General features: G+C 50.8%; 9 protein-coding genes across 9 annotated transcripts; 3 read left to right on the top strand and 6 right to left on the bottom strand.

Moving 5' to 3' along the window:
- Positions 1–5,182: 5,182 nt before the first annotated feature.
- TrAtP1_008671 (uncharacterized protein) lies at positions 5,183–7,097 on the bottom strand (the record flags this gene model as incomplete). The annotated part of the gene is made up of 4 exons (XM_066114007.1): positions 5,183–5,192; positions 5,250–5,384; positions 5,547–6,641; positions 6,724–7,097. 4 exons carry the CDS (start codon positions 7,095–7,097, stop codon positions 5,183–5,185), a joined length of 1,614 nt encoding a protein of 537 aa, XP_065970099.1.
- Positions 7,098–7,657: 560 nt separating this feature from the next.
- Positions 7,658–8,323, bottom strand: TrAtP1_008670 (uncharacterized protein; the record flags this gene model as incomplete). Its single annotated transcript, XM_066114006.1, has 1 exon — positions 7,658–8,323. The coding sequence occupies one exon, from the start codon at positions 8,321–8,323 to the stop codon at positions 7,658–7,660; it is 666 nt and encodes a 221-aa protein (XP_065970098.1).
- A 134-nt stretch (positions 8,324–8,457) lies between these two features.
- TrAtP1_008669 (uncharacterized protein) lies at positions 8,458–9,737 on the top strand (the record flags this gene model as incomplete). The annotated part of the gene is made up of 2 exons (XM_066114005.1): positions 8,458–8,588; positions 9,704–9,737. The coding sequence occupies 2 exons, from the start codon at positions 8,458–8,460 to the stop codon at positions 9,735–9,737; spliced, it is 165 nt and encodes a 54-aa protein (XP_065970097.1).
- Positions 9,738–10,512: 775 nt separating this feature from the next.
- Positions 10,513–12,203, top strand: TrAtP1_008668 (uncharacterized protein; the record flags this gene model as incomplete). Its single annotated transcript, XM_066114004.1, has 2 exons — positions 10,513–11,188; positions 11,686–12,203. 2 exons carry the CDS (start codon positions 10,513–10,515, stop codon positions 12,201–12,203), a joined length of 1,194 nt encoding a protein of 397 aa, XP_065970096.1.
- A 154-nt stretch (positions 12,204–12,357) lies between these two features.
- Positions 12,358–14,025, top strand: TrAtP1_008667 (uncharacterized protein; the record flags this gene model as incomplete). The annotated part of the gene is made up of 5 exons (XM_014086925.3): positions 12,358–12,391; positions 12,503–12,786; positions 12,881–13,497; positions 13,572–13,776; positions 13,849–14,025. The coding sequence occupies 5 exons, from the start codon at positions 12,358–12,360 to the stop codon at positions 14,023–14,025; spliced, it is 1,317 nt and encodes a 438-aa protein (XP_013942400.2).
- A 172-nt stretch (positions 14,026–14,197) lies between these two features.
- On the bottom strand, positions 14,198–14,863 carry TrAtP1_008666 (uncharacterized protein; the record flags this gene model as incomplete). Its single annotated transcript, XM_066114003.1, has 1 exon — positions 14,198–14,863. One exon carries the CDS (start codon positions 14,861–14,863, stop codon positions 14,198–14,200), a length of 666 nt encoding a protein of 221 aa, XP_065970095.1.
- A 251-nt stretch (positions 14,864–15,114) lies between these two features.
- Positions 15,115–15,420, bottom strand: TrAtP1_008665 (uncharacterized protein; the record flags this gene model as incomplete). The annotated part of the gene is made up of 1 exon (XM_066114002.1): positions 15,115–15,420. The coding sequence occupies one exon, from the start codon at positions 15,418–15,420 to the stop codon at positions 15,115–15,117; it is 306 nt and encodes a 101-aa protein (XP_065970094.1).
- Positions 15,421–16,920: 1,500 nt separating this feature from the next.
- On the bottom strand, positions 16,921–17,449 carry TrAtP1_008664 (uncharacterized protein; the record flags this gene model as incomplete). The annotated part of the gene is made up of 2 exons (XM_066114001.1): positions 16,921–17,267; positions 17,365–17,449. The coding sequence occupies 2 exons, from the start codon at positions 17,447–17,449 to the stop codon at positions 16,921–16,923; spliced, it is 432 nt and encodes a 143-aa protein (XP_065970093.1).
- A 795-nt stretch (positions 17,450–18,244) lies between these two features.
- Positions 18,245–19,306, bottom strand: TrAtP1_008663 (uncharacterized protein; the record flags this gene model as incomplete). Its single annotated transcript, XM_066114000.1, has 4 exons — positions 18,245–18,357; positions 18,482–18,519; positions 18,787–18,897; positions 19,275–19,306. 4 exons carry the CDS (start codon positions 19,304–19,306, stop codon positions 18,245–18,247), a joined length of 294 nt encoding a protein of 97 aa, XP_065970092.1.
- Positions 19,307–22,538: the final 3,232 nt, after the last annotated feature.

Here is a 22,538-nt window from a genome sequence, read left to right as displayed (position 1 = left end):
TAGAGAGATTTCGATCGATCCCCAAGACGGCCTAGACAGGTACCTCCCGTTTACGTGTAAGCTTGAGGCTAAATTGTGCCAGCAGCAGGTTGCCTGCAGCCACGGATGCGATGCCTGGGGACTAAAATATGGAACTCGCATGCAGTTGATGGCCTCTATTCTACCCGTGCCTGTATGTACAACGGCGTATATTGTATGGGAGCCGAGCTAGGCGCCGTCAAAGGCCTCGAGCTGCGCGCCAAGTTGGAGCGTCGGATATTGGTACCGTGTGGTGTGTGCTCGTCGTTTCTGGGCAAGCAGCAAGTAATACGGGCACACACGGACTAGGACCGGCGTCAATTGCTGGCAGGGTAGTGGAGACTCCAGGCCGGAAGCAATTAAAAGCTCAATTCAATGGCAGCAGGTCCTTGTACTCTCTGACCGCAGGCCCCAGTACATGTAAGTCAAGTCTCGCCAACGCAGCTGCTGCCCCTCGGCGCACTCAGATGCACAAAGACGTCCGCATACATGATACCTGAATATAGACAGTGTATGATGTGTATTCTATTCCGATCTGCTTGCCTCCCATCATCGGAACACACCCGGGCGAGTCAACTTCAGAGCCAGAGTCCATGTACCGAGTTGCTTCACTAGTGCCTTGTCTGATCCGTGTCGTCCTAACCCAGTTCTGTTATGATTCCCTTTGCCTTTTGCCTTTTACCAGCTGGTTTCCGAGACATCAAGTTGTAGCACTACAACGACCAGCAAACAGTTGCAGTTAGCAGGAGCAGTAGCAGTACACGTCCGGCGGCTGCGGTGGAGACGGACCAAGAGTGCGACTCCAGGCAAAAACTCAATCTCCTTGTTGTCTCTTTTCTCCCGATTTCCTATTTTCGATTCTCGCCCCTCGTCTTTCTTGTTCCCACGCCCCATCTCTCCCCCCATCGCCCATCTAGCGATCGCCCCAAGCCAAGGGCCAAGCTTCGGACCCATCAGCCCCTCCCCCCTTAGGGGATCCATTGTCTCTGCCATTACTGTTCAAGTAAGTGACCTTTCTCCACAGGTGGCATGCATGGTCGTTCGTACCCGCTCAACCGCTGTGATCCCGCTGTGGCGCTGTGGGTACTCCTGAGCACGTCCTGACCTCGGTAGGCCTGATCCTGATTGATATTGTTTAGCAAGGGATAGGTAATGTTAGAAGAAGGTGTTGCACGGTCTGTTGAGAGGACAGGACAGGACACATGTATCCGAGAGCACACGTAGCCGGGCAATAGACGACGGGTGTTGCCTTACATGTATATATGTATGTTGGTTGTGCGTTCTGCAGCAGCAAGCTAGTGGTACCGGTGTAGAAGTGTGTGTGCGTTAGGGCGCCTCTTTATTCGCAACAAAACGGCATGGGGCCTCTGTCCGAGCTGGCCAGCCCCGGCTCTCGCAAAAGGATAGAGATGAGCCTCTCCAACTGCTACTGGCTGCTTTGTGGCCAACGTGTTGGTTGTATCCAACTTGAACCAACAGAGTAAGTAATAGAGCGCCCGTTTGCTAGCGTTGGCCACAGTTTTAGCTTCGCTTCTCGATATCAAATGCAGAAACCTCATGTCGTCTTGCAGTCGGTGAATCAAAAGCGTCGTGAGACAACTGTGTGACGTATAAGCCAGCGTGCTGAGGTTGCCTCCAATCCCAGACAGGATAATGCTTCCGTGCCGGATTCAGGTAAAACAAAAAGAGACAAAAGAAACAAAGGTGTGATGACAACCCATGAGGTTCTTAGTTTCCCTCTTGAGTTTCATTCCTTTCCTCCTAGTGCTCATCAACGCACTCTAGGCCCGCACCGTTCATAAGCCACGTGCCACGATATCTTTCGAAATTCATTCGCTCTGAATATGATCGGTACGGGCAGAGTCCGTGGGTCTAGTACGCTTCGAGATGGTGGTGTGTTGAGCCATGAGGACATGTAATTGGGTATTGATGCCGTCTCAAAAGAGACGTAGAGGTGTTGTAATATGACAGCATTGAGACATATCCCTGAGGCTGTGTTGTTCTGTTCTGATTGGAGTTTGCTATCCGAAGGAGAGAAGAGGAGAAATTCCGCTGCACCTTGGTATTGCTAATAGGAGCTGTTTTACCTCGAGAGAACTCGGTCGACCAGTTTCGGTGTCACAGCCTCGACATGCATCATGACGCCATCCGCCGCGGTAGTAGAGACCCGGTGCTCTGGACATGACATGTTACTTGCATGGCTGTCGAACTTGAGGCCTTGCGCGCTCCATACCATTGATCTGGGGCGCGCGTCTGCTGTACAAAAGTTGTCACCGTCGACATGCTGGAGACCTATCGACCGACTTCGGCGTCTGACAAGAGCCTAAGCAGGATCAAATGCTGCTCCCCTCCTTCTTGTGGTTGGCGTTTGTTTTCCTTCGTATCTGTTTCACGGTTTGGTGGACATCGATCGATATTGGGTAAACACAAGTTGGTCTCGCATATTCTAGTTCAGTAATCATCAGTTGATTATACTTGTTCGGACTGTCGAGTCACCAGGGAAGACGAGAAAAGCCGGTTACCATAGGTTGCGTCAGATATCAACATGTATTGAAAGGAGCTTCAATATACGCGAGCGGTCATTTTGATTGTAATCGTTGGTGTCCTTCTTATTAACAGTTAATAAAGTAGGTGAACGTCAACGTATATTGTTTCCACAAACCGCATCTCAGTTGTAGGCAATAAAGGCGTCTTGGCGGCCTCTTTCTCCTCGTATAACCGCCTATGTCTTCGCGCACTCTACATGTATCCATGACAAGAAACCTTTGTTACTTGTTACCAAACGCAAAGGCAAGAGGATGCGGAGAATAGGCATTGTCTCAGTGTAATCAGCAGCCTGTCGTCCTGGTAACTAACCCTTGGATGGGACGTAGAGGACAGGATGGCTTGGCCATTAGGATTTTTGGATACGTTTGGCCTGCTGTTTGCATCACTCTGTCGTTTTCGATACTTCAACTGCATTGCACCGTGTTTTCAACTGCATTGGAGGTACTTTCAGCGTCTCAGGAAAGTGCATATCACATTGATCACGTTGCAGTGTGGAAGATACTCTTTGCCCGAGTCCAGGATTCATCCATCCACCCGTGCCCCCCACGCAATCAGCTGCTCAGGACTTTGAACTCGGCGCATTGCTTCACGAGCTCGTCAACAGAACGCGCAAGTGCTGAGATGCAGCATTTGAGCGGCTCTCGTACCTGTACCTGGGCACTTATGCATGCAGACACACACAGGTGCATATAGATCCACCCGGCTCGCAGACTTTGTTGTCATTGCGCCTACACCATATGCACCTGGCAGCAAACTTGACGCTCTCATTTGCTGAGTACACTTGGCGTCCTTCACCGGTCAAGAAAAACGATCTGCTGCCATACTCAAAATACCACCATTCATGCAATGTGCCATGCACAGCGTACAGAGTGCAGCATGCAGCGCAGTCGGTGGCGTGGGCCGCGTGACCTTGCAGTTTGCTTCTCATTTCCCTTTTCCTCTCAATAAAAAAAATATTATGTATGCCAGGCTAGAAAAAAAGCAGGCATCTATCTGATATCAGCAACGAATATGCATGAAGATGCTCGCGACGATCTTGGCATTTCGCGGCATCTTTGCCCGACAAACGAGATGTGGGGGTTCACCCATGCAACAGCCGACAAATTTTACTATATTCGGCTTCTCGATCAAGCATCATGAGACCATTTGGATGTAAACGAGGCTCGGATGGCAAACATTAGGCATACATTGGGATGGGATGGCGTTGAAAACGCTGCCCAACACTCAATCTCTTACACTCAATTTCCCTTTTCAGAGGCCTTCTCCGTACGGCGTTGAAGCACTAAGGAAATCTTGCTTTTTGGTCAAAATGCGGTATGTAGTAATTTGGAAACTAGGATTCCAGGAATACGGCCAGGCCAATTGTAATCCCAGATGCTCTTGGAGCCCAATGAATGCAGCCGCTCCTCAGGTAGCATCCGAAACACACTTTTCCATCACCCTGGTAAGCTCTGCACTATCAGTATAATTTCGCCCCCAAACTCCGGACCCGGGTGAGCCCGACCAGGTTTTCACCCTGCATCTACGGCACAAGCAAGGGAGAGAAACAAGGGCGCAGCAGAGGGTCTAAGCAGTCAAGAGAAACAAGTTATTTCTGATGCTAGTACGGATACTAGCCGTAATAATGTTACCTAGAAATCTATTGTTTTTTTCGGACCGGCTATCGCTAAAGAACAGGCATGGCAGATCCCAGAGTTCAGCTCTCCAGGATGTTTAAACAGTGTATGCGGAGCAACTGCCCCTTGAGCTAATTAAACGCCCGCTACTTTTCCCTTTCCGATCGTTTTTCATCCCTTTGGTTGTTAGTCCCAAAAGTCCTGTTTTGTCGTCCATCGTGTATCCTCGTATAACCCAAAAGTTGTGCTTTTTCCATCCTGTTGCTAAACCCGATTCAAGCAAAGAACAATAGCGCTAAATAGGAAGAAAAGAAAAGAAAACAACACCCCCCCACTCCGAGCTGAAATCCGAGCTGAAAAACAGGAAAAGAAAAAAGAAAAGAAAGTAATAGTAGTAATAAGCAAAAGCAAAAAAAAAAAAAAAAAAAAAAAAAAAAAAAAATAAGAGACCAGCCACACAATATCGATAGTCTGACAGATCAGCAAACCAGCAGTGATCCCCTAGTTTAGACTACCATCAACAACTGACTGGCAACCCTATTATTAGCGCCCACGGGAAGATGGGTACCGTGACTTCGGGTGACAGAGACCGGCGCCTATAGCTCGATCCACCCAGATGGACGGCGTCGAGGCTAGACGAGCGCGGACTCGGGGAGAGCCGCTGACGTGGAGACGGGGAAGCCTCACCGACTCGAGCCAGGCCTCAGGCTGTTGGCCGTGCGTTTGTTTGCCTGATCTGATCCTTCGGAAGGCGTCGAGCTTGTTGTAGTTGCTGAGCCGTACAGTAGACTATGTGCCATGACGCCGGGTTGGCCCCTGTACATGTATCTTTCATGCTTGTGCTGCTCGTACGAGTATAGAGCTGCGGGCGGACTCTGCCCGTCACATGTGGACCATGTCGATTGCCCTCTCTTTCTATTTCTGGCGGTTCGGTGTCTCCAGCCCCTCTTTTCTATTGATTGAGACGATGAGAGTATTGGGCAAGTCTGGCCTGTTTGCCTTTATTCTTGCCTACAAAGACTTGTGATTGGTTTCAACAGATAAGCAGGTGTAGCATCATGTACTTACGCCATAAAATAATGCTTGACTGTAGCCTTGTGCCTCTCCAATCCGTCACGGCGCGCAAACCGGCGCTTCTTGGGAGGATTCGGGCAGCCAGGCACATCACACCTCCAGGGCTTGCGATGTTTGTTGCAATGTTGCCTGCATGAATACATTAGCAAACGTGCTAGCCGGGGCACATGGCGCCTGTCCTAATGCATCTCTTTCTCGCATCTCCCGGGGTTGAAGATGGAAATGAAAGAGCAAGACAGGGGACAGAGAGTTGGGCTTGCCATGATGCTGGGAGAAAAGTTTGTTACGTACGCAAAAGATGAGTTACGGTCGAAAAGTATCAGATTTCCACTCTTATCAACGCCGCCTTTGTCGCAGCGATGGCCTCTAGGACAGTAATATTTCCCTTTACCGCGCTGTTTCAAAGCCTTCAAGTTGATGCCTGCAAACAGGCCGTCGTCGGAATACTCATCCGAGTCTTCTTCATCCTCTTCTTCAATCATGTTTTCCAATGCCGCAGAGGCCGATGCGGCCATTGCAATCTCTTCTGCTGAGCGAGGAAGAGGCCGGCATTGAGGGGGAGGAGGAGTAAGGACTGGTGGAGGTGGTGGTGGCGGCGGAGGAGGAGCCGGAGCAACAATTGGCGTTAATATCCTCACCGGCCTTGGGCCAGACTTCTTCGGCATTGACTTCTTCACCAGTGGCCTTCTCGGTGCCGGCATCAAGGGTACTAGCTTTCGTAGTATCGACCTTGCCCGTGCTCCTGAACCTGGTCCTTCTTTTGCAAGGAATATTCGGGTTGATGCCATGATTGCTTGCTTTTGCTTCTGTTGCTGCACTCTCTGCTGCTGCCCCCTCTGCCCCCTGTGCTGCTGCTGTGGCTGCTGTGCCTTCTGCTTCTGCTTCTGCTGCTTCTCTTGTTCTTTTTGTTTGAGTTGTTCTTGTCGTTGCAGCTGTTCCTGTCTTTGCAGCTGCTCTTGTCGCTGCAGTTGCTCCTGTCGTTGCAGTTGTTGCTGCGGCGGCGATGCTGTTAGTGGAGCAGATATGGGTGGCTGTGTAGGTCGTATCGGCGGCAAATCGAGTGATATACCTGGTGGTAAGAGCGGCAGCGAGGGCAATGGTGTATGTGCTGGTCTTCCCACTGTTGTTGCTCCATCTTTCAGTAAAGCTACCGCGTCCGCAATCTGCTTACGACGTTCGGCTGTATGCGACGTACTCCTGAACCCTTCTGGCCTTGAGTAAGACTCTGAAGGGGTTGCCGATGGAACTGAGGATGGGGTCTCCCCGTGTAACGATGAAGACGGTTGGGGGTCAACTAGGCATGATAGACTGGCCTTCCGGTGGCTCCCAAGCTTCCATATGGTTTGAATATCTTTAGAGTGCTGCATCGCCAAATCACGCATCTTTCTGTATATTAGAATCATGGCATTGTTAGTCTATACCGACACTTGTAGGCCTAGCAAGGAGACAAACACAGTAAAACACGTACCGGAGGCGACCAAGAGTCATGTCCAGCGAAGCGGCTTCGGACAGATCTGCAACATTAGTCTTGGCTCGAGAGTTTTCGAGAATTTGCAGCGTGACATGATCGATATGAGATCCTTTGATAAGGTATTCAATAAGATATGCCCATATCATCGCGGTCCGGGTCAAATAATCGCCCATCTCCGTCAACAAGGCGGCGGCATCGTCAGGCGAGGACGAGCATTTTGGCTTAGACGATAAGGGAGACAATATCTCCACTTGCTCTACACTCTGAGAAGCTTGACGAAGGTATTGAAGGACCAAGCTTTCCAAAGAGAGAGAGACAGGCGCCGATGGGAGCCCAAATGTGAAGAGATGTGTGGCCTGAAGCGGCTGCATGGTGTGCGCTGGTTCTATTACTGCCAACTTTGGGTATCGTAAACTGCAGCCCTGAGCCTGAAAAACTCCGGCTCCTGTGTACGGAGCAATAGAGTAGATAATAAATATAGCGCTGCGAGATTTTGTTTTTCCTAAAGGGGGGGGGCTTCCCCTATCCAGCCATGAGGCTGAAGTGAAACCTCTGCTCACGTCGATGCCAACCTCAGTATTGATGATAAATTGAGACGATGGCTTGCTCTTCGAATCGCCCCGCTCTCCAACGCGCAGCCAACTGGCAGAGCTACGAAGACAGTATAGCAGTACCACTATGCGTACTCCGGGCCGCAGTCAACAAAACCGGGATTCAAATCAAAAGAGACAGCTGGGTAGTGCAGCTCGTGGCTGGCCTGGTGGGTCACAGGCAAGGACCAGCAGCATAAGACAGTCGCCCTTGCTATGGATGAGAACCCTGTGCCGCGACGGCTACTAGCTCTTGGGCAACCCAAGGGCCTAGAATGCTGCGAGAAAGTTTGCGTAGGTAGGTAGGTTTAGACAGGCAAAGGGGCTATCGTGCGTGGTCTCTATCTGAACGCTTTCAAGTCCCACTCCCAGGCGAGGGTCTTGCAGTTTTTGGAATAGGAAGATGAATAATCACGGAACGATGAGATTTCCCATGTTTGCCTCTTTGGTGGTGGGTGCCAGAACGAAAGACCAGGGAGGGTGGTGACTCGGCTGAAAACTAGTGGCCACTTTGCTCTATGCCAAAGCTGCTGGTGTGCCTGTGATTGGCGTGTGATGGCCACCCTACGCCTGAGAGCCAAAGGATCGTGAAGCCAATGGCCTGGTTTTGTGCTACCCACCCGACTCCGCACCGAATGCGAGGGAGAGTCAGAGGAGAGGAAGAGTAACAGAGGACGAGCGAGAGCTGAAGTGAGTGAGAAGGAGGGGTGGATGGTAGAAAGAGGGAAGAGTGCGAAGGCCGGACGTGGACCCAAGCAGGTTTTTGCACGGCCAATGTCTCGAGATATAGACGATGGGAGAATCAAAGAAGCGATGAAGATCAGGACAGATGAAAGCAGGCCTGGGGGAGGAAGCCCAGTGCCCAAAGAGGCCGTGACAGGAGCGAGTTTGACGACGTTCCAGACGGCATGACTGCCCCTTTTGAGCCTGGCGAGAAGCAAATCAGGATGCCAGCAAATGGCTCCCACACTGGCGTCGTAGGTCCCCGAACTGTTGATTGGCCGCATCGAGGCGAGGCGACAAGGACGGCAGAGAGAAGAGACAACAAGAAGGCCGGGATAGAGCTAATGCGGCCTTGGCTGCACTAAGAGAAGCAAGGGTAGAGACACCCCTGCACACCGGTTGTGCGAGCCGCGCCTCCATGGCCGCAGAGGCTGAGCGGATTGGATGGCTCAACGATCGCCTGGATGGGCCGTGGGGAGGCCTGAAGAGACAAGGGTGTGCTGGATGCTATATACCCAAGAGAGGTCTCGATGCCAGCTTCTCCACTCGGTGAGACCAGGGCCCTGGCCCCGATCGTGAGGATCCTGGTCACACGCCGCGATCGTGAGCTTCCTGAAGACACCAGGGAGCCGGAATCTGATTGTACAGTACCTCTAGGGAAATTATAGCTTCAAGGACCCATGCCTCCCACCCTCTTTCGTGACGCTCTGCATTGGCTCTAAAGCGTAGCTAAATCATGGTAGAAAGACTAGAAATCAACGCAAAAATAAGTGGAATAAGATGGGAGGCATTCTGGCTTCTCTCGCTCTTTCTTCTCGCCCCCCAGCTCCGTGCTCGTAATCCTCAATACATAAGAATCAGTGGGGACCAGCTCTCGAGTGCCCTGGACTTGGCCTTTGGTCCGACTCGAAATCGTATATCACATCGCTCGCTCGTACGAGTATACATCATTCTTGTAAGCATCGCCTTTTCCAAGATTACTCGTCTCTGCCTAGCATCCGATCCTTGGGCTCAAAAGGCCCCTTGACCGCGGGAATTCTCACAAGCGGAGAAGCGCGGGTTACATGTGAGTGAGAGAGCCAGTTCCTCTTCTGCCACTCAATTGCCGGAAACGAAGCCATTCTGGTCTTATGCGTGGGCCTTTGCATTCGTTGTCCCTCGCACAAGGAGGAGAGAGAGAGACTCGAAAGAGGGGAGACACAAGAGTTATTCGCCGACACCCCGGCTCCCTGTTTCCTCTTTTCTCCTCTTTCTCTCTCGTCCCTCTCCTCTTTTTCCTCGTCTCTTCCGTCTCCATCTTGTGCTCCTGTTACCTCTCTTGGCTTTGTGGTCAGATCAGCCAAGATCACCGCCGGATGGGTCGGGGCCAAGAGCCAACGTTGGCCTGTGCCGCTGCAGATTTCCCTGTTCCCTCCCGCATTCAATGTTCCGTGTTTCCTCTTTTCTCGTCTAAACCCCTACCACCACCCCCCAAAAGGCGAATCAAGTACAGTATGTACCGGCCTACCACCCTCCATCCAATCCTATTCTCCGCGCTGCCGATACTCTTTCATGCTGCAAGACTGGCGGCAGAAGCATGACTTTTTATTTTTATTTTTATTTTCATTCCTATTTTTCAATGTTGCTGCGAGCGTCATGTTGTGTGTCTGATCATTGCTGTTTAGTGTCAACTGCTTTTCCCAGTCTGCGTGCGCCTGAACCTGAATTGAGCCAGCTAGCATACCTATTAGAAGTCCCCTCAAGTTGTTAGCCGCTATAGATATTGCCAGGTAGTGCATGCCTCCAACCGCTGTTACCTAGTTGGTACTAACTTGCGGGCAGCTTCAACGTTGGTGCAGCTCAAAGTTGCGGCCGCAGCTCGGAACTGGCTCCGGCAGTCCACAAACAGCACCAACACGCTCCACCATCTTGACTGCCGGGCATTTTCAAACGTGCCCTGTGTGGTCTTCAGATCGTCTCTCACGCTTCACTGACCCGAGTTTTCGGTTCTTCAGTTGGTCAATTGCAATTGAAGGTCTGAGCTTTGGGGACTTGCACCCGAGGGACACCCCCCCTTTCCACAGTTCGCTCCCCCGCCGCATCCCTACACACAATATACACATTCACACATTCCTACTCAATCTTCTTTTTGAAAAGCCAATTGCGGCAACAGAGCGAGTCGAGTTCGGCTTGAGGCTGGTTCTCCGACTCAACAGCCCTGTTGCTACAACTGCCCGCTGCAGCCTGCTTCACACTTGGTCTGATCCGGCAGAAAGTGCAGCAAGGACCGACACAGTGAGCATCGTCGTGCTACGTATTCCCGCCGCTGCATTACATTGTCCTTGATTGTGCATGGTCCACGCCTGTCAGGTCCCACCAGCAAAAGGCTCGTCTAAGCTCTGTGGCACCCACACCGGCTCTCCCCTGGCCTGCTGTGTGTGCGTATTCACGTCACTCGTCATTGAGCGCTGTCCAAGTGCCTGACTCGGTGCCAATGAGTGACTCTCAGAGCCAGGAACGCCCAGCCAAGCGCCTCAAGCTGGCGCCACACCCGCAGCCAGCCGGGCCTCCTCAGCCTGGCCCTCAGCTGCGGTTCATCAAGCCCGCGCCGTTTCCCAGCGTTGTGGCTCCTCCTAGAGGCAGAGACACGGTGAACATGCCTCTTGAGTGGGTAAACGTTCTGTCCACCACCCGCCCGAAGCGTGTGCGTGTGCGTGAGCGTGAACCCGAGCTTGAAGTCGATCCTCAGCCTGAACCCGAACCCGAACCTGAACGTGAGCTTCGACGTGGCCGTGGCCGCGGCCGTCGCGGTGGTCGCGGAAGTCGTGGTGGTCGTGGTAGTCGTGGTGGCCGCCGTAAACGTGGCCGTGAAAATGCATCTACTTCCGAATCTGGCACGCCCCAGACTGAAGAGGCTGAGCCTGTGGTTGATGCAGAACCGGCGACAGCCTCTTCTCCAGTCTCAACCGAATCTGCATCTTCGCAAATCTCGACATTAAGCTCGACTGAAATGTCCCCCGAATACTCGCCCGAGCCGTCTTCTGAAGTATCTTCAGAGCTGTCTTTTGACATGGCTTCCGAGGCATTGTCCGAGGCAACTTACGAACCGATGGAGATGGATGCGATAACACCAATAGCGACTATAGTGGTGTCTCAAGATATTGATGCATGTAAGTCAACAGCAAGCCAATGGAAGCTCACCGAAAACTGTCCGCCTGCATACATACATACATACATATCTATTTGGAGATTGGTCGTCCATCTCACTAGATAAGAGCCTTTCCTATCCATTTCGCTCACTGCCCCTAGCATTCTGTCTTATATCTTTTCTCCGACATATTGCACCACTCATCCTGCGTCACACACCACACCCCTCTCTTTGTTTTCCCACCCCGTCACTGAGGCTGAGCACTACCCTCTCACGTGGCTCTTCATTTGAGAGAACAGGATGATCCTTTTTTTTTTTCGTATTAAAGGGTAAACAACAACCTATCTTTACTCTCTTGTAACTCACCCCCTGCCTAGTCGTACGACTGTTGCCTCCTTTTCCTCTCAATTCCTTGGATGCTTTTTTCTTCTTCATCCACCCCCTCTAAGCTCCAAGCAGGGAGACAGCCGCTAAAGATGCCAAAACAAGTCGCAATAGTAGTACTAACAATTGGTTTAGCATCGCCGCTTACAGAGTCCACCCTCTCCCCAGTATATTATGAGGACTCGCTAATCAGCCATGGCGATTTCCCTGAATTACAATCCCAGTTACTGGGAGACTTGGCGGAGGCTTTGGCCGAGGAATTTGCTTCCCCAGCTGCCGAGCAAGCCTCGCCATCGTCAGCTGAAGGCGAGCAGCATAGCAGTCGTAAGCCGCGACATGGATTTGTCAGCCCATTCAAGGACTGCTTGGATACTTTCGGAAAGCTACCGTCACTGCGGTTCAGTCGTCCCACAGACGGTACGGTCAATTCGTATATCAAATTCAATTGGCCCAAGCGTGATGAGCAGTACAGTCGCCCATCTTCCAAATCCGCCGCCACGCAGTACGGCGAAGATGATGACATTCAAAATGAGCATGTCAGGCAATTGAGTCGGTCATCCTCAACGCTGGTTGCTACAAACTATCCCTACACTCAAGCATCTCCCGAAAGCACGTCAGAACAATTGTACTCAGAACAGCGGGGGGAGATATAGTCGGTCGCCTTCACTCCCAAGCAGCAGCACATCAAACTTGAGTCCTTCCAGCTCGAGTCCTTATGCCCGCTCGTGGGATCAACAAAAGATATTGCGTCAAATTGCGGGATATACCGTCCCTAAGGTCCCGTCGCATTTCGGTTTCGTTTCCCAAATGGACGACATGGATAGGCGCTTTTTCGACTTTTGTACGTCAAACTTTCCTTGTCATATCAATTCCTACTCTTCTCACATTTCTTTTATTCCCTCATGCTTCTGTTACCCACTTCATCACACTTTCTAACATATAATAATTGTAGATACCAAGAATTGGTGTCCTGGCCGGAGTATCTTAAAGCAGACCAACCTGTGGCTCACAGACTTTGCTTGCATGGAGGGAAGCGAGGGCGTGCTAAGCGCGATACAGAGTCTGGCCGGCGTATACGTATACGATTACCAGCCGTTGGAGAAAGTAGGTAGGCGGATCAATCTTCGCTATCGCCAGGCTGAGGCTCGCCTGAGCCAGCTTCTCGAAAGGACAGACCTCAGTGTCGACGAAGCAAGTGAGCTGATTACCATTCTATGCATCATGTCGATGCATGATGTAAGTCATCTCCTCTCTTATAGCACTTGATATTCCGCAAAAGGCCAACCTGCATTTGAGAGAGTGTATCTAATAAAACCGTTTCTACTTTCAGATTGTCCTCACTGAACGCCGTTGCAAGTGGCCAGAAGTCCCCAGATGGCTGAAAGGAACCGAGCTATGCGAGCACTTTCTTGAATCCATCGACGAAGGGTCACGATTCTGGTCCAAAGACAACATCCAACTCTCTTCCCTCCGCAACTCCCAGTCCGTCATTGTAGGCAGAGCCCTCATCCTCTCACAGCTCATGACACCTCTTGCCTCACCAAACACCTTTGACCCCGTCAAGGAAGCCAACCGCTTCGGCTGGCTTCTTTACGGCAACAATCGAGACATGTATGAGATCCACGGCGGCTGCGGCTTCTCCAAGAAACTGCTCCACTGCATGAGCCAGATTACATTCTGCTCGGCGCGACTGAACCAATGCCCTGAATCCCCCGTTGTCCCCATTACCATTCGGTATATACTCTCTGAGTTGTTGGATATGAGGCAGTGGAGTAACACACCCTATTCAAACCCTTTCGAGGTTGCCCAGGTCCAATCTCAGGCGATTGAATGGGTCCGCGCCGCTCCAGAAAAGTACATGGTCAGCAACACCACTGAGATGACCGAGGTCACCGCAGAAGCCTGGAGAATTACAGCCGTCATTTACTTACAATGTCGCGCCTTAAGGTGAGCAAAATGACTGTTTAAAAAAAGAGGGCAGAGTATCATAATTTGCAGTTCTAACAATGGCGCTTATATAGACTACCTCGAGACCATCCAGACGTGGTTGCAAATCTGAGTTATCTCGCCAAATGCATAAGCATTATGCCAACCTCTGGCTATCAATTCACCGCCCAGGCACCTCTCTTCCCAGTCTTTCTCCTGGGTATGCTTGCCACTGTCGGTGAACATGCCGGCGTTGCCCAAAAGTGGTTTGACAGCGTCACCAGCGCCCCAGTAAGAAGCGTAAGAATCCCATGTCCCGCACACATTTACAACACGCCGGCTTCTACAAATACTAACAAGGGCATCCTGCAGAGCGTACCTCCACTATATGAAACGTTACAACGCATATGGACGTGGATTGATGATGAGCCGAGCATTGTCGTTGATCTTGAATCGCTTGATGACGATATCGCCAACAGATATCCATGGTGGGAACACCTAATTCAACGCGTGCAAGAGAAGGAACAAGAGATTCTATGCCTAACTTGAGGCCCAAGACACGCTCTATCATTTTCCCCCATCTGGTCTATGAAAAATTGGCAGCTACTTCAGTCTCCAATTCAACCCAAATACCCATTACTTTTCCATCTGCCGCCTGAGAGTCTAAGCAAGGGAACAAAACAGCGAGCTATTATTCGGTTATACCAACCCGGATATGGCACTATCTCCATCCTCTCTCTGATCCTGCTCCTCTTTCGCTTTGAGTAGATATTGCCCTACAGAACGAGGGGTTAGCAAAAAAAGAGTTTGTCACAGTCTGTGACCAGCAACTGAAAGAGCTTGCAGAGGATAGATAGTACAAGAAGGACTTACTAAACTCAGAGCCGGGTGCTTGCATGACATTTATCACACTCAGTCCCGCCTTATGGCACATGAGTCGTACGCTCTCCTCTCCATACTTATGAGAGTCGAACCAGTCAAGCTCCTCACCCTCTTTGAGTGTCCGGTTAAGCTTATGGATGGTGACATCCTTTTTAGCTCGAAAGAAGAATCGATGGCGAGTCGTTGGCTGCTCCTCGAGCTGCGCCATGAATTCCCAATCTTCTTCTTGAAACCACTCTTCGCCAATTGCCTTGTTCACCTGATTGAAGCCATTCAGGAAGAATTGGCGATACAGGTCATCCCGAGAGTGATAGGCTTTCCAAATTTTATCCTCATCCTTGGGCAGTAGGTGAGCATCCATGCCTACTAGGAGGAGATCTCCTGGCCGGAGAGCCTCGGCCCAGTACCTGAGATGGTTCAAGGCCTCCGCCCAAGGGTCGTTGCAAAGGACAGAGCCCAGAGAGAGGAAGAGTCTCTGGCCCTGAATACCTTTCACATAGGACATGCCATCTTGGAATGTTCCCCACAGCCCTGCACAAGTCACCTTGGCATCCGCTGCGGAATGTTTGTCAAGAAGGTAGCCCACGCTGTGCTCCAACGATGTTTTGGAGATATCTAGAGCCAGATACGTCGCTTCAAGCTGCGCCTCCTCAAAAGATGAGAGCAAATGTTCTACCTTGCGAGTGTCTCTAGGTTATCGGAAGATGATTAGACGGTTTGCCTGACTGGCTCAAACGTTTTTGACTCTGCTCAAACTTACCCGACTCCAAGATCAATCATGGTCACGCCAGGCTGAAGTCGCTTGATGATGTCGCTTCCGTGAGCATCAAAGAGCGCAATCTCATCATGAGTTTGATAGAACTCGGGTGTGAAGATGATTTCATTCCAAATGGGCAGTCCAACGTCGGTATACAGGAGCTCATCTGGAAGAGTCGGCTTCGCACTAGGGCCATAGACGGCCGTGAGGACCCTGGAAAGTCTCTCTCCGACGTCCTCATGCAGTCGGCTTCCGCCAATGTCTATTACATCGCCATGACTGGGAGTCTGATGTTGAAAAGACATACTTGTGCGCGTGCTCAATGGGGTCAAACTTGATAATCGAAGGGCAACAATACAATAATATGGCGGATTTCTCGCTGCAGATGCCGTCTGCTCTTGAGTTCAAGTGTTTATTCCAGAGTATGTGCGAGATTATATGCTGAGCCGTGGGCAGGGGGATGCGGCTTTATAGTATGATACTGCTGCTCTGATTCACTGTTATGCAGTGGTGAATAGGAGAAGGCAACAGAGATGGAGGCGGAGAAAAAAAAAAGAATAGGTACCAATAAGGGAGGAAGAGCACTCACAAGACCCAGCTCTGCATTTTAAGTCAAGCTTTGGGCAGTTTGCATCCCATTTCGCCGCGCGGAAAAGCAAAGACAGAGCAATGATAAGCTCTGCAGCCAGAGTTGGCTCTACTCGCCGCACTCTGCATATTTGCGCTTGACATCTAACCGCCAGCCTGTTAGGCCTCCGTATGCATCCAGCTGCGGGACTTGACTAAAAGAGGAGGCTAATAAGCGAAGTTTTCGCCTGGGATATCCCGAAAATGTGACAACTTGATGTTACCGCAACTGGTGCGTGGGACTACCTGACGTGCCGCCCCGTTGCCTATAGCCAGCCAGAGAGCAGCATGAGACTATTCATGTCCGACTGACGATGTGAGGCGAACCTAGACTTGCGGCCGGGGTATGACCAGATGAGGTTTGGCCTTACATTAGTCCGCTGTTAAGCAGTTAGAGAGGGGTGCCACCCCCTGTCAGAACGGCCTCCATCACGGAGCTGGAATGGAGGGGCAGCATTTGATGCTATCAGGACAGCATTGCAAGGGGGGTGTCCAACATGCTGCAGCAGAATGGAGACTGCTCTGTCGGTTGTTCACTCCATCGCTGCGATGCTGGCCCCTGTAATGCCAAAGAGAAGAGAAAAGAAGGCATCGTCGGAGCTGTGTCCGAGTTACTTGCGTCAAGCTCTTGCGCTCGGGAGTGTGGGATTTTGAATGCCTGCCCTCCCACAAGCATGCCAGCGCATACATGCAATCGCAATGGCTACATATGACCCGAGCTCTTCCAAGCCCGGGGAATTTCTTGAACGGCAAGTGAGAGGGCATTTCAGAATCCCATTGTTGCGCCACCACGTGTCTTTGCTTCGCGACGCCATTGCAACTGCTGGGCATATGTAGTTGGATACAGCATTGCTCCCCGTCTAGGAATCTTTCTGAACCAGCCCTCGGTAGGTGGGTTAGAAGCGATCTCTTCGTCGCATTTTCCACACGGGCATTGAGATTTTGACAGTTCATGCGGGGGATTGGTAGTTTGTAGTTTGCTATAGATAGAGGCCAATAATTATATAAAAAAAAATCTCAATCTTTCAATCTTTCAACCCTTCTAGATCGTGGCTTATTCTTATCGTCTTCGGCCGTCTCGTGTCGGATCCGAATCACCATTTGGGCTTGAGGTGCATGAGTTTGCGGTGGCGGAGACGGCTTGAAGGCAGTGGATGATCAACAACTGCACATATTTGTCATTTCTTTCCAACACAGACTGCCCTGCTGTCGTTTTCATGCATACTTGCCTCGTATACGCGAAAAACAGGCCACAATCGCAAGGCTGTAGCTCTAGTGGAGCAATGGAGAGCTGCAAATCCAGCATTCGCCTGAATTGCTGCAGCATCACAAGCCAACAGATGTCGTAGGCTGGCTAGTAAAAAGCCCTCAATCATGCATTGGATGCAAATAGAGAGAAAAGATGACAACTTGACGACTACCCACGGCGATCTCGATGCCCAAGAAGCAGTATTATTTCGTTCTCGGCGTTTGGCGAGCAAGCAATCAGGCACAGCAACTGTGCCTTTCTCACAAACCGGGAAATCTGTAATTGTGTCAGCCATGACTTGGAAAACTAGCAAACTTTCCGGTACGGCCGCCATATCAGTAGCATCCTATCCTAGGCTCTAGGACTGGCTTACCCTTGCAAGCGAATAGGCATATCAGCGTGGCTTTCGGCTCGCATTTGGCTCGCATTTGGCTCAGCTCCCCCCACGGCCCCTGCATTGTGGTAATAGCGCTTGCGTAGCCATGGGGTAGTAATGATGTAGCAATCGGCGCTATTTGCTTTGCTGAAAACCTCGATTATAAGTCCAGTCTCGTCATAAATAGATTGGTAATTCTGTCGTTGGCTCTAGAGTGCTTGGATGCCCGCCCTCTTTCGAAATGCGGGGCAGGGGAAACAAAGGAAAAAGTAGGAATCGCCAAATGAGATTGCACACACAAATAGGTAAGAAACATTACTCTAATAAAACAATTGTACTGTGTAGGAAGGCAAGAAAAGCTGCAAGTGTAAAGTAGCAGTAGACGTAGCGAAGGCAGCAGGCACAATAGAAGCAGTGGACGTAGCAGAGACGGGACAAAGGTTGGGTTCGATAACTCACTAGTACAACCACGATATGCGTAATAATAGGCCCGTGTGCCTATTCTTATAGAATTCCTTGTTTTTTTTGTGCTCTCAACCTGCGGGGCCGTCGCTCATAGCATATTCCCTGCAGCCGGGGTTTCGGTGCTGAGTTGTGCATTCCCCGGTCGTGCTCTGCGCCCCCGTGCACGGAGATGCGGAAACATTCCTTCGAGTGAGCTGCTGCGTCGCATGTAGCACAAAGATAAGGAAGGCTACCGCGGAAACATGCGCCCACCGCTGGCAATAGTGCTTTGTGGTGGCCCTCTGTCCTGTCCCTTAATTTGCACTATCAGCCAACACAACACAAAAATCTCAAACCACCAACGATCATGGCTGTTGATTGCGGTATTGGTTGTTTCTGACTGATGGGTTACATCGAAATAGAACAACCATTTTCATGCCCACAGCGTAGATAAAATCTCGAGAGTGATACGCATCATGCCGGCATTGACTATGCTGCTTAGGGTTATGATGACACGGGAAATGAGATTCATGAGATGATGGGAGTCTGTGTGTTATTAGTATGAGGAGATGCATTCCTGGAAAGCCTCCAGCGTACGGCTCGCAAAGCCAGCAGATGAGGCATTTGAACGTGCTTCGCACCCTCGCCTGGTAGGGGCAAGTACACTCACAAGCGTCGAGCTGAGTGATGGCGTTATCCCTCTTTTGTCTGCAGGCGTCAATGGGACGTTAGCCCAAATGACAAGTATCAAATCACCATTGTCCGGTCCATGCTTGCAAGAAAGGAATGTGACCCGTAATATTCAGTCCAAAAGCACGGCACAATCTCTATATCATCGTTTACTGCCACCAGTGCCGGGGCATAGCAACCAACGGCAACTGGTATGATATGCTCAACAAAGATGTTGCGAGACAGAATTGATCCGTTTAATGGGGCGAACGGCCCCGGGTGAAGAGTGGGACTTGGCTCTCGGACCTCCGCGCCGGAGTATCCGCAAAGCACCAGAATGGAAACTCGGAGTAGTATTGCCTGTCGTGGAAAGCCCTGGTGCTGAGGCTGACTGCATGCCCCCGGATATTCACGGGGCTAGAAAGGTCGTTAGCAGATGCAGCTAGCAGTCTAGAATACGGAGTTGCATTCCGTAGAGAAAGAAAGGGGAGGGGTTCGAGAAGCGCAAACAAGAGGGCTCCGTATCCGTGCTAGTGAGCCATCAGATCGAGATTGGGGAGTACAACTGGCGAGTATGAATCTGTCAAACAACAGCTTCTCCTCTGTACTCATGGAAATTGGCCGCTTGACGTTCTCCAGAGCCAGCCAAGGAGAAAGATCTTGGTTTGTTGCGTAGGGGCCATCAGCAACATTCAGAATAGTAATCCATACTTGTCAGTGGATAGTGATAGATTCAAGAGGCCGGTAGTTGCCGTCATCATCTGGTCTTCATCCCCTGGAATGGCAACCCATACGCACTTGCGTCGCCCGCAACCGGCTCATGCATCTTGGTAAACTGTCGATTTGCTCTATACGATGAGCATTGAATCGACGATACGGCGGAGATGGTGTGGTGTTTGCCAATCTCACTGGACACTCCAACTTTGTGGTGGTGTCCCATCGCTGTGTCTCGTCGTCGTTGGTTCGGGCGTCTGCAAGAGCAATCCCGTCGAGCAGGGGTCAATTCTGACATACATGTGATGATCACCGATCAGTGAGAACCCTCAACTGTAGGCCAAGATAGATTATGGCAAGGTCAAATTTTAATTTGAAAAGGGCCATAGAAATTGAGATGGCAATGTCTGGTTGTACTCCAAACGGCAATTGCTATGGGAAGTGAGCATATTCGTACCTGCCTTCGTAGTGTCTTAGTATAAGAATGCAGATCGGAAGGAGCTACTACCACTACCTGCGGTGATACTGCAGCGTCAACTACAACGACTTCAAAAAGCAGGTACTACCAGCCGTAAACATCACCACGTTACTAGCTTCAAGTTCTATAACGCATGGAGTAACCAGTGCGTATCCCAGTTTATCCCAGTTTCCTGCAGTCATTCTTCAGCTTTTCCTTGGATCAATCATTTCGTACCTGATTTTTCAAGAGCGGTAGGAGGGCGGGACGGCCCCACTGATATGCGGCGCAGCGCCCGCTGGTTCGGCACATAGAACAGCACATGAAAGATTTGCGCTGTCACGACTCGTCCGTACAGCAACGCAGGAGCAGGAGCAGACCCCGGACAGGCCATGACTACCTACCTATGAGCCTCTGATGAATGGCAATACGTGTGCCCGTATATACAGTAGTCCGTACTTGCCTGGCTAGTACGTGCAGGCGGGAGGTACTAATGCTAGTGCTTCCTTAGCGGCCGGCGATACCAGCAACGTTGAATCCTCGTCATCATCATCAGCCACCAATCCGTGGAGATTTTCAGCTTCATCCCGCAAATGGCTCTCTCCATCGTGGCCTTTCCCTGGCCATCACGTCGAAATCCTCTCCTTGGTCTAGACAATCCAGGCCGTCTCATTAGCTACGTGACCATGGCCCAGGGGCTCCTTCGAACCCACATCAGCTATGCCACGGCACGCCTGTCAGCACGATCGTACGGATATATCCAGTTGAGTTGGCAAGTAAAGAATACTCGTCATTTCGGCTTCTCGTCGGACGCGGGATAGAACTGGCAAAACGGCCAAGTATGCTGACTGACTTTGATGATAGTAGTATCTCATGACCGCCGAGTCCCATCTCCGTGGGTACACAGTCCCACTTGAAGGGTTTTGGTCCACCTGAGCCTGAAATGGTTTTCCCATATCCCTGTACTCCATACCAAGCACGAGTATGCTGCCCTTCGTGCGTCTGTGCGGGTTAGCTAGTGCACAGTAACTCGTATGTGCGACATCACGACCAGACGTCCCTACAAATTGTACGAGATCTGTTTCCCCCATGGTGTCTCGATTCCATCTTCCCACCAAATTGGCTCAATCAGAACATCCTGTGGCTAGATACTCTTCAACAGGACCCACTAGTCTCGGAACCAGCCTCTGAAGTCATAAAGCTGTAGCATCATCCAAATAACGCGTGGTAGAGTAGTCACATCTATCTACCGACGTAGGGAGAAGGAATGCAAGAAATATGAAGATAGCTGATACAGTTTTACTTGTAACATGTTATTAGTGTGCCAAGCCCACCATTCAAAGTATGGAAGAGAGCTAGTGGCTGGTCCTTTTGCCCTTCTTCTGCGGTATACTTTGATAAGTTTTATTACCGAGGATACATCCGTCAAGCACGGAGTACAACACGTAGAAGTCGTGTTAACTTGGCAGTAGCTAATGCGCTAAAGCTCGCAGTAACAAGCTGAGGAAAGTAAGTTGCTACCCCAACTCTCCGAGGTGTTAATCATGTTCGCCCTTTCTACATTGGTGGACAATAATCAAAAGGGGCGGCTCACCGGCTCCATCATCCTAGCGTCGCTAACGCCAATGGTTCTTTCATCTAGCCCTCGATACCCTGCCGCGAACTTTTTATAATCCCCTTCCAATCTTTCTTTCTCTCTCTCTCTCCAGCTTTAGTGTGATTGGGTGCGGGAAGACCCGATCCGCGGACCCCTTGCTGGTGACTCTGCTTGAACCAGGGGGCAGCTGAATTTGACTTTTGCCAGCTGGTGTACCTGGGACTGTTAGACTGGTGCCATCCTCGTCTAGCAAGCTATGAGCAAGCTCTCCTCTCTGGATATGATGGCAAAAGTTGTAGGGCCATGTTCCTTCGTCAAGCGATGGTCGGGCATCCTCGACTTAGCGCCTCTCTTCGTGCCCACAATCGATCCCATTGTGGGCACAAGACAACATATGCTACTGTACGAAGCGTATGAATGCGGCTGGACGATGGCTGTGTAAAATGAAATATGAGCAAATCTCTTCATCCACCAATGGCTGCCTCCTGAGAGAGTTCCCGCATACCTACTCGGCACAAGATAGGTAGCATTTCGCCCACACAATTCGGCCCCCTATTTCCCAATTTTGTTTTTTATGCATGCTTGTTTCTTATGGAAACGCAGCACAGTCCCTATTCTTAGACTTTTTGACCCATGCCTACCTAATGATAGCCCGAGATTGCCGTAGGGCAGGAAATACCCTCTGGGCAGGACGGAGGACTAGCTACTCGCTACTAACATGAATCCAGTTCCCTTTGATCACCCAGACCTCATAAATGGGTACAAGCCGCTATGTGTGCGAGTTTACAGACTGTCTGGTAAGTTAATGGTGGCATAGTATAATATGCAGGGACCTTGCCGTTGGGACGTATTTGTCTTGTCGCCCCTCTTGGGCATTGCCCACGAAGCTCGCCATGCAGCCGCTGTTCCGTCCGTTCAGCCCCTGGCACAAGGAATCCATTGCTCAAGTGTCATATCCACCATTTTGGGTCACCAACTGGGGCCGCTGTCGCTACGCTCTACCCCGGTGCAGTCACAATTGTGACATGTCATGCCTGGCCGCTGGTAGCAGTGGCACTTTTCTCCAACGCGAAAGACATTCGAAAGGCAGGGCAGAAGTGTGAAGAATGACTGAAAGCTATTTAGACAAACACAGCGTTTTCGTGGGTTCTTGCTGAATCAGGCCGCCTATGGCTGTAAAGCCCAAAAATGAGAATGCAATCAGGCTGCCCAGTTGTTCAAGCATTACGGACATTCTGCAGCGGCCTCCTCCGAGGCTCCTCCTATCACATCACTGCAACACCGATGTCG

Source organism: Trichoderma atroviride, chromosome 4 (genome assembly GCF_020647795.1).
Source record: "Trichoderma atroviride chromosome 4, complete sequence".
Taxonomy (NCBI): domain Eukaryota; kingdom Fungi; phylum Ascomycota; class Sordariomycetes; order Hypocreales; family Hypocreaceae; genus Trichoderma; species Trichoderma atroviride.
The sequence above is the reverse complement of the archived record's forward strand: the minus strand, read 5'-3'. Positions and strand labels throughout refer to the sequence as shown.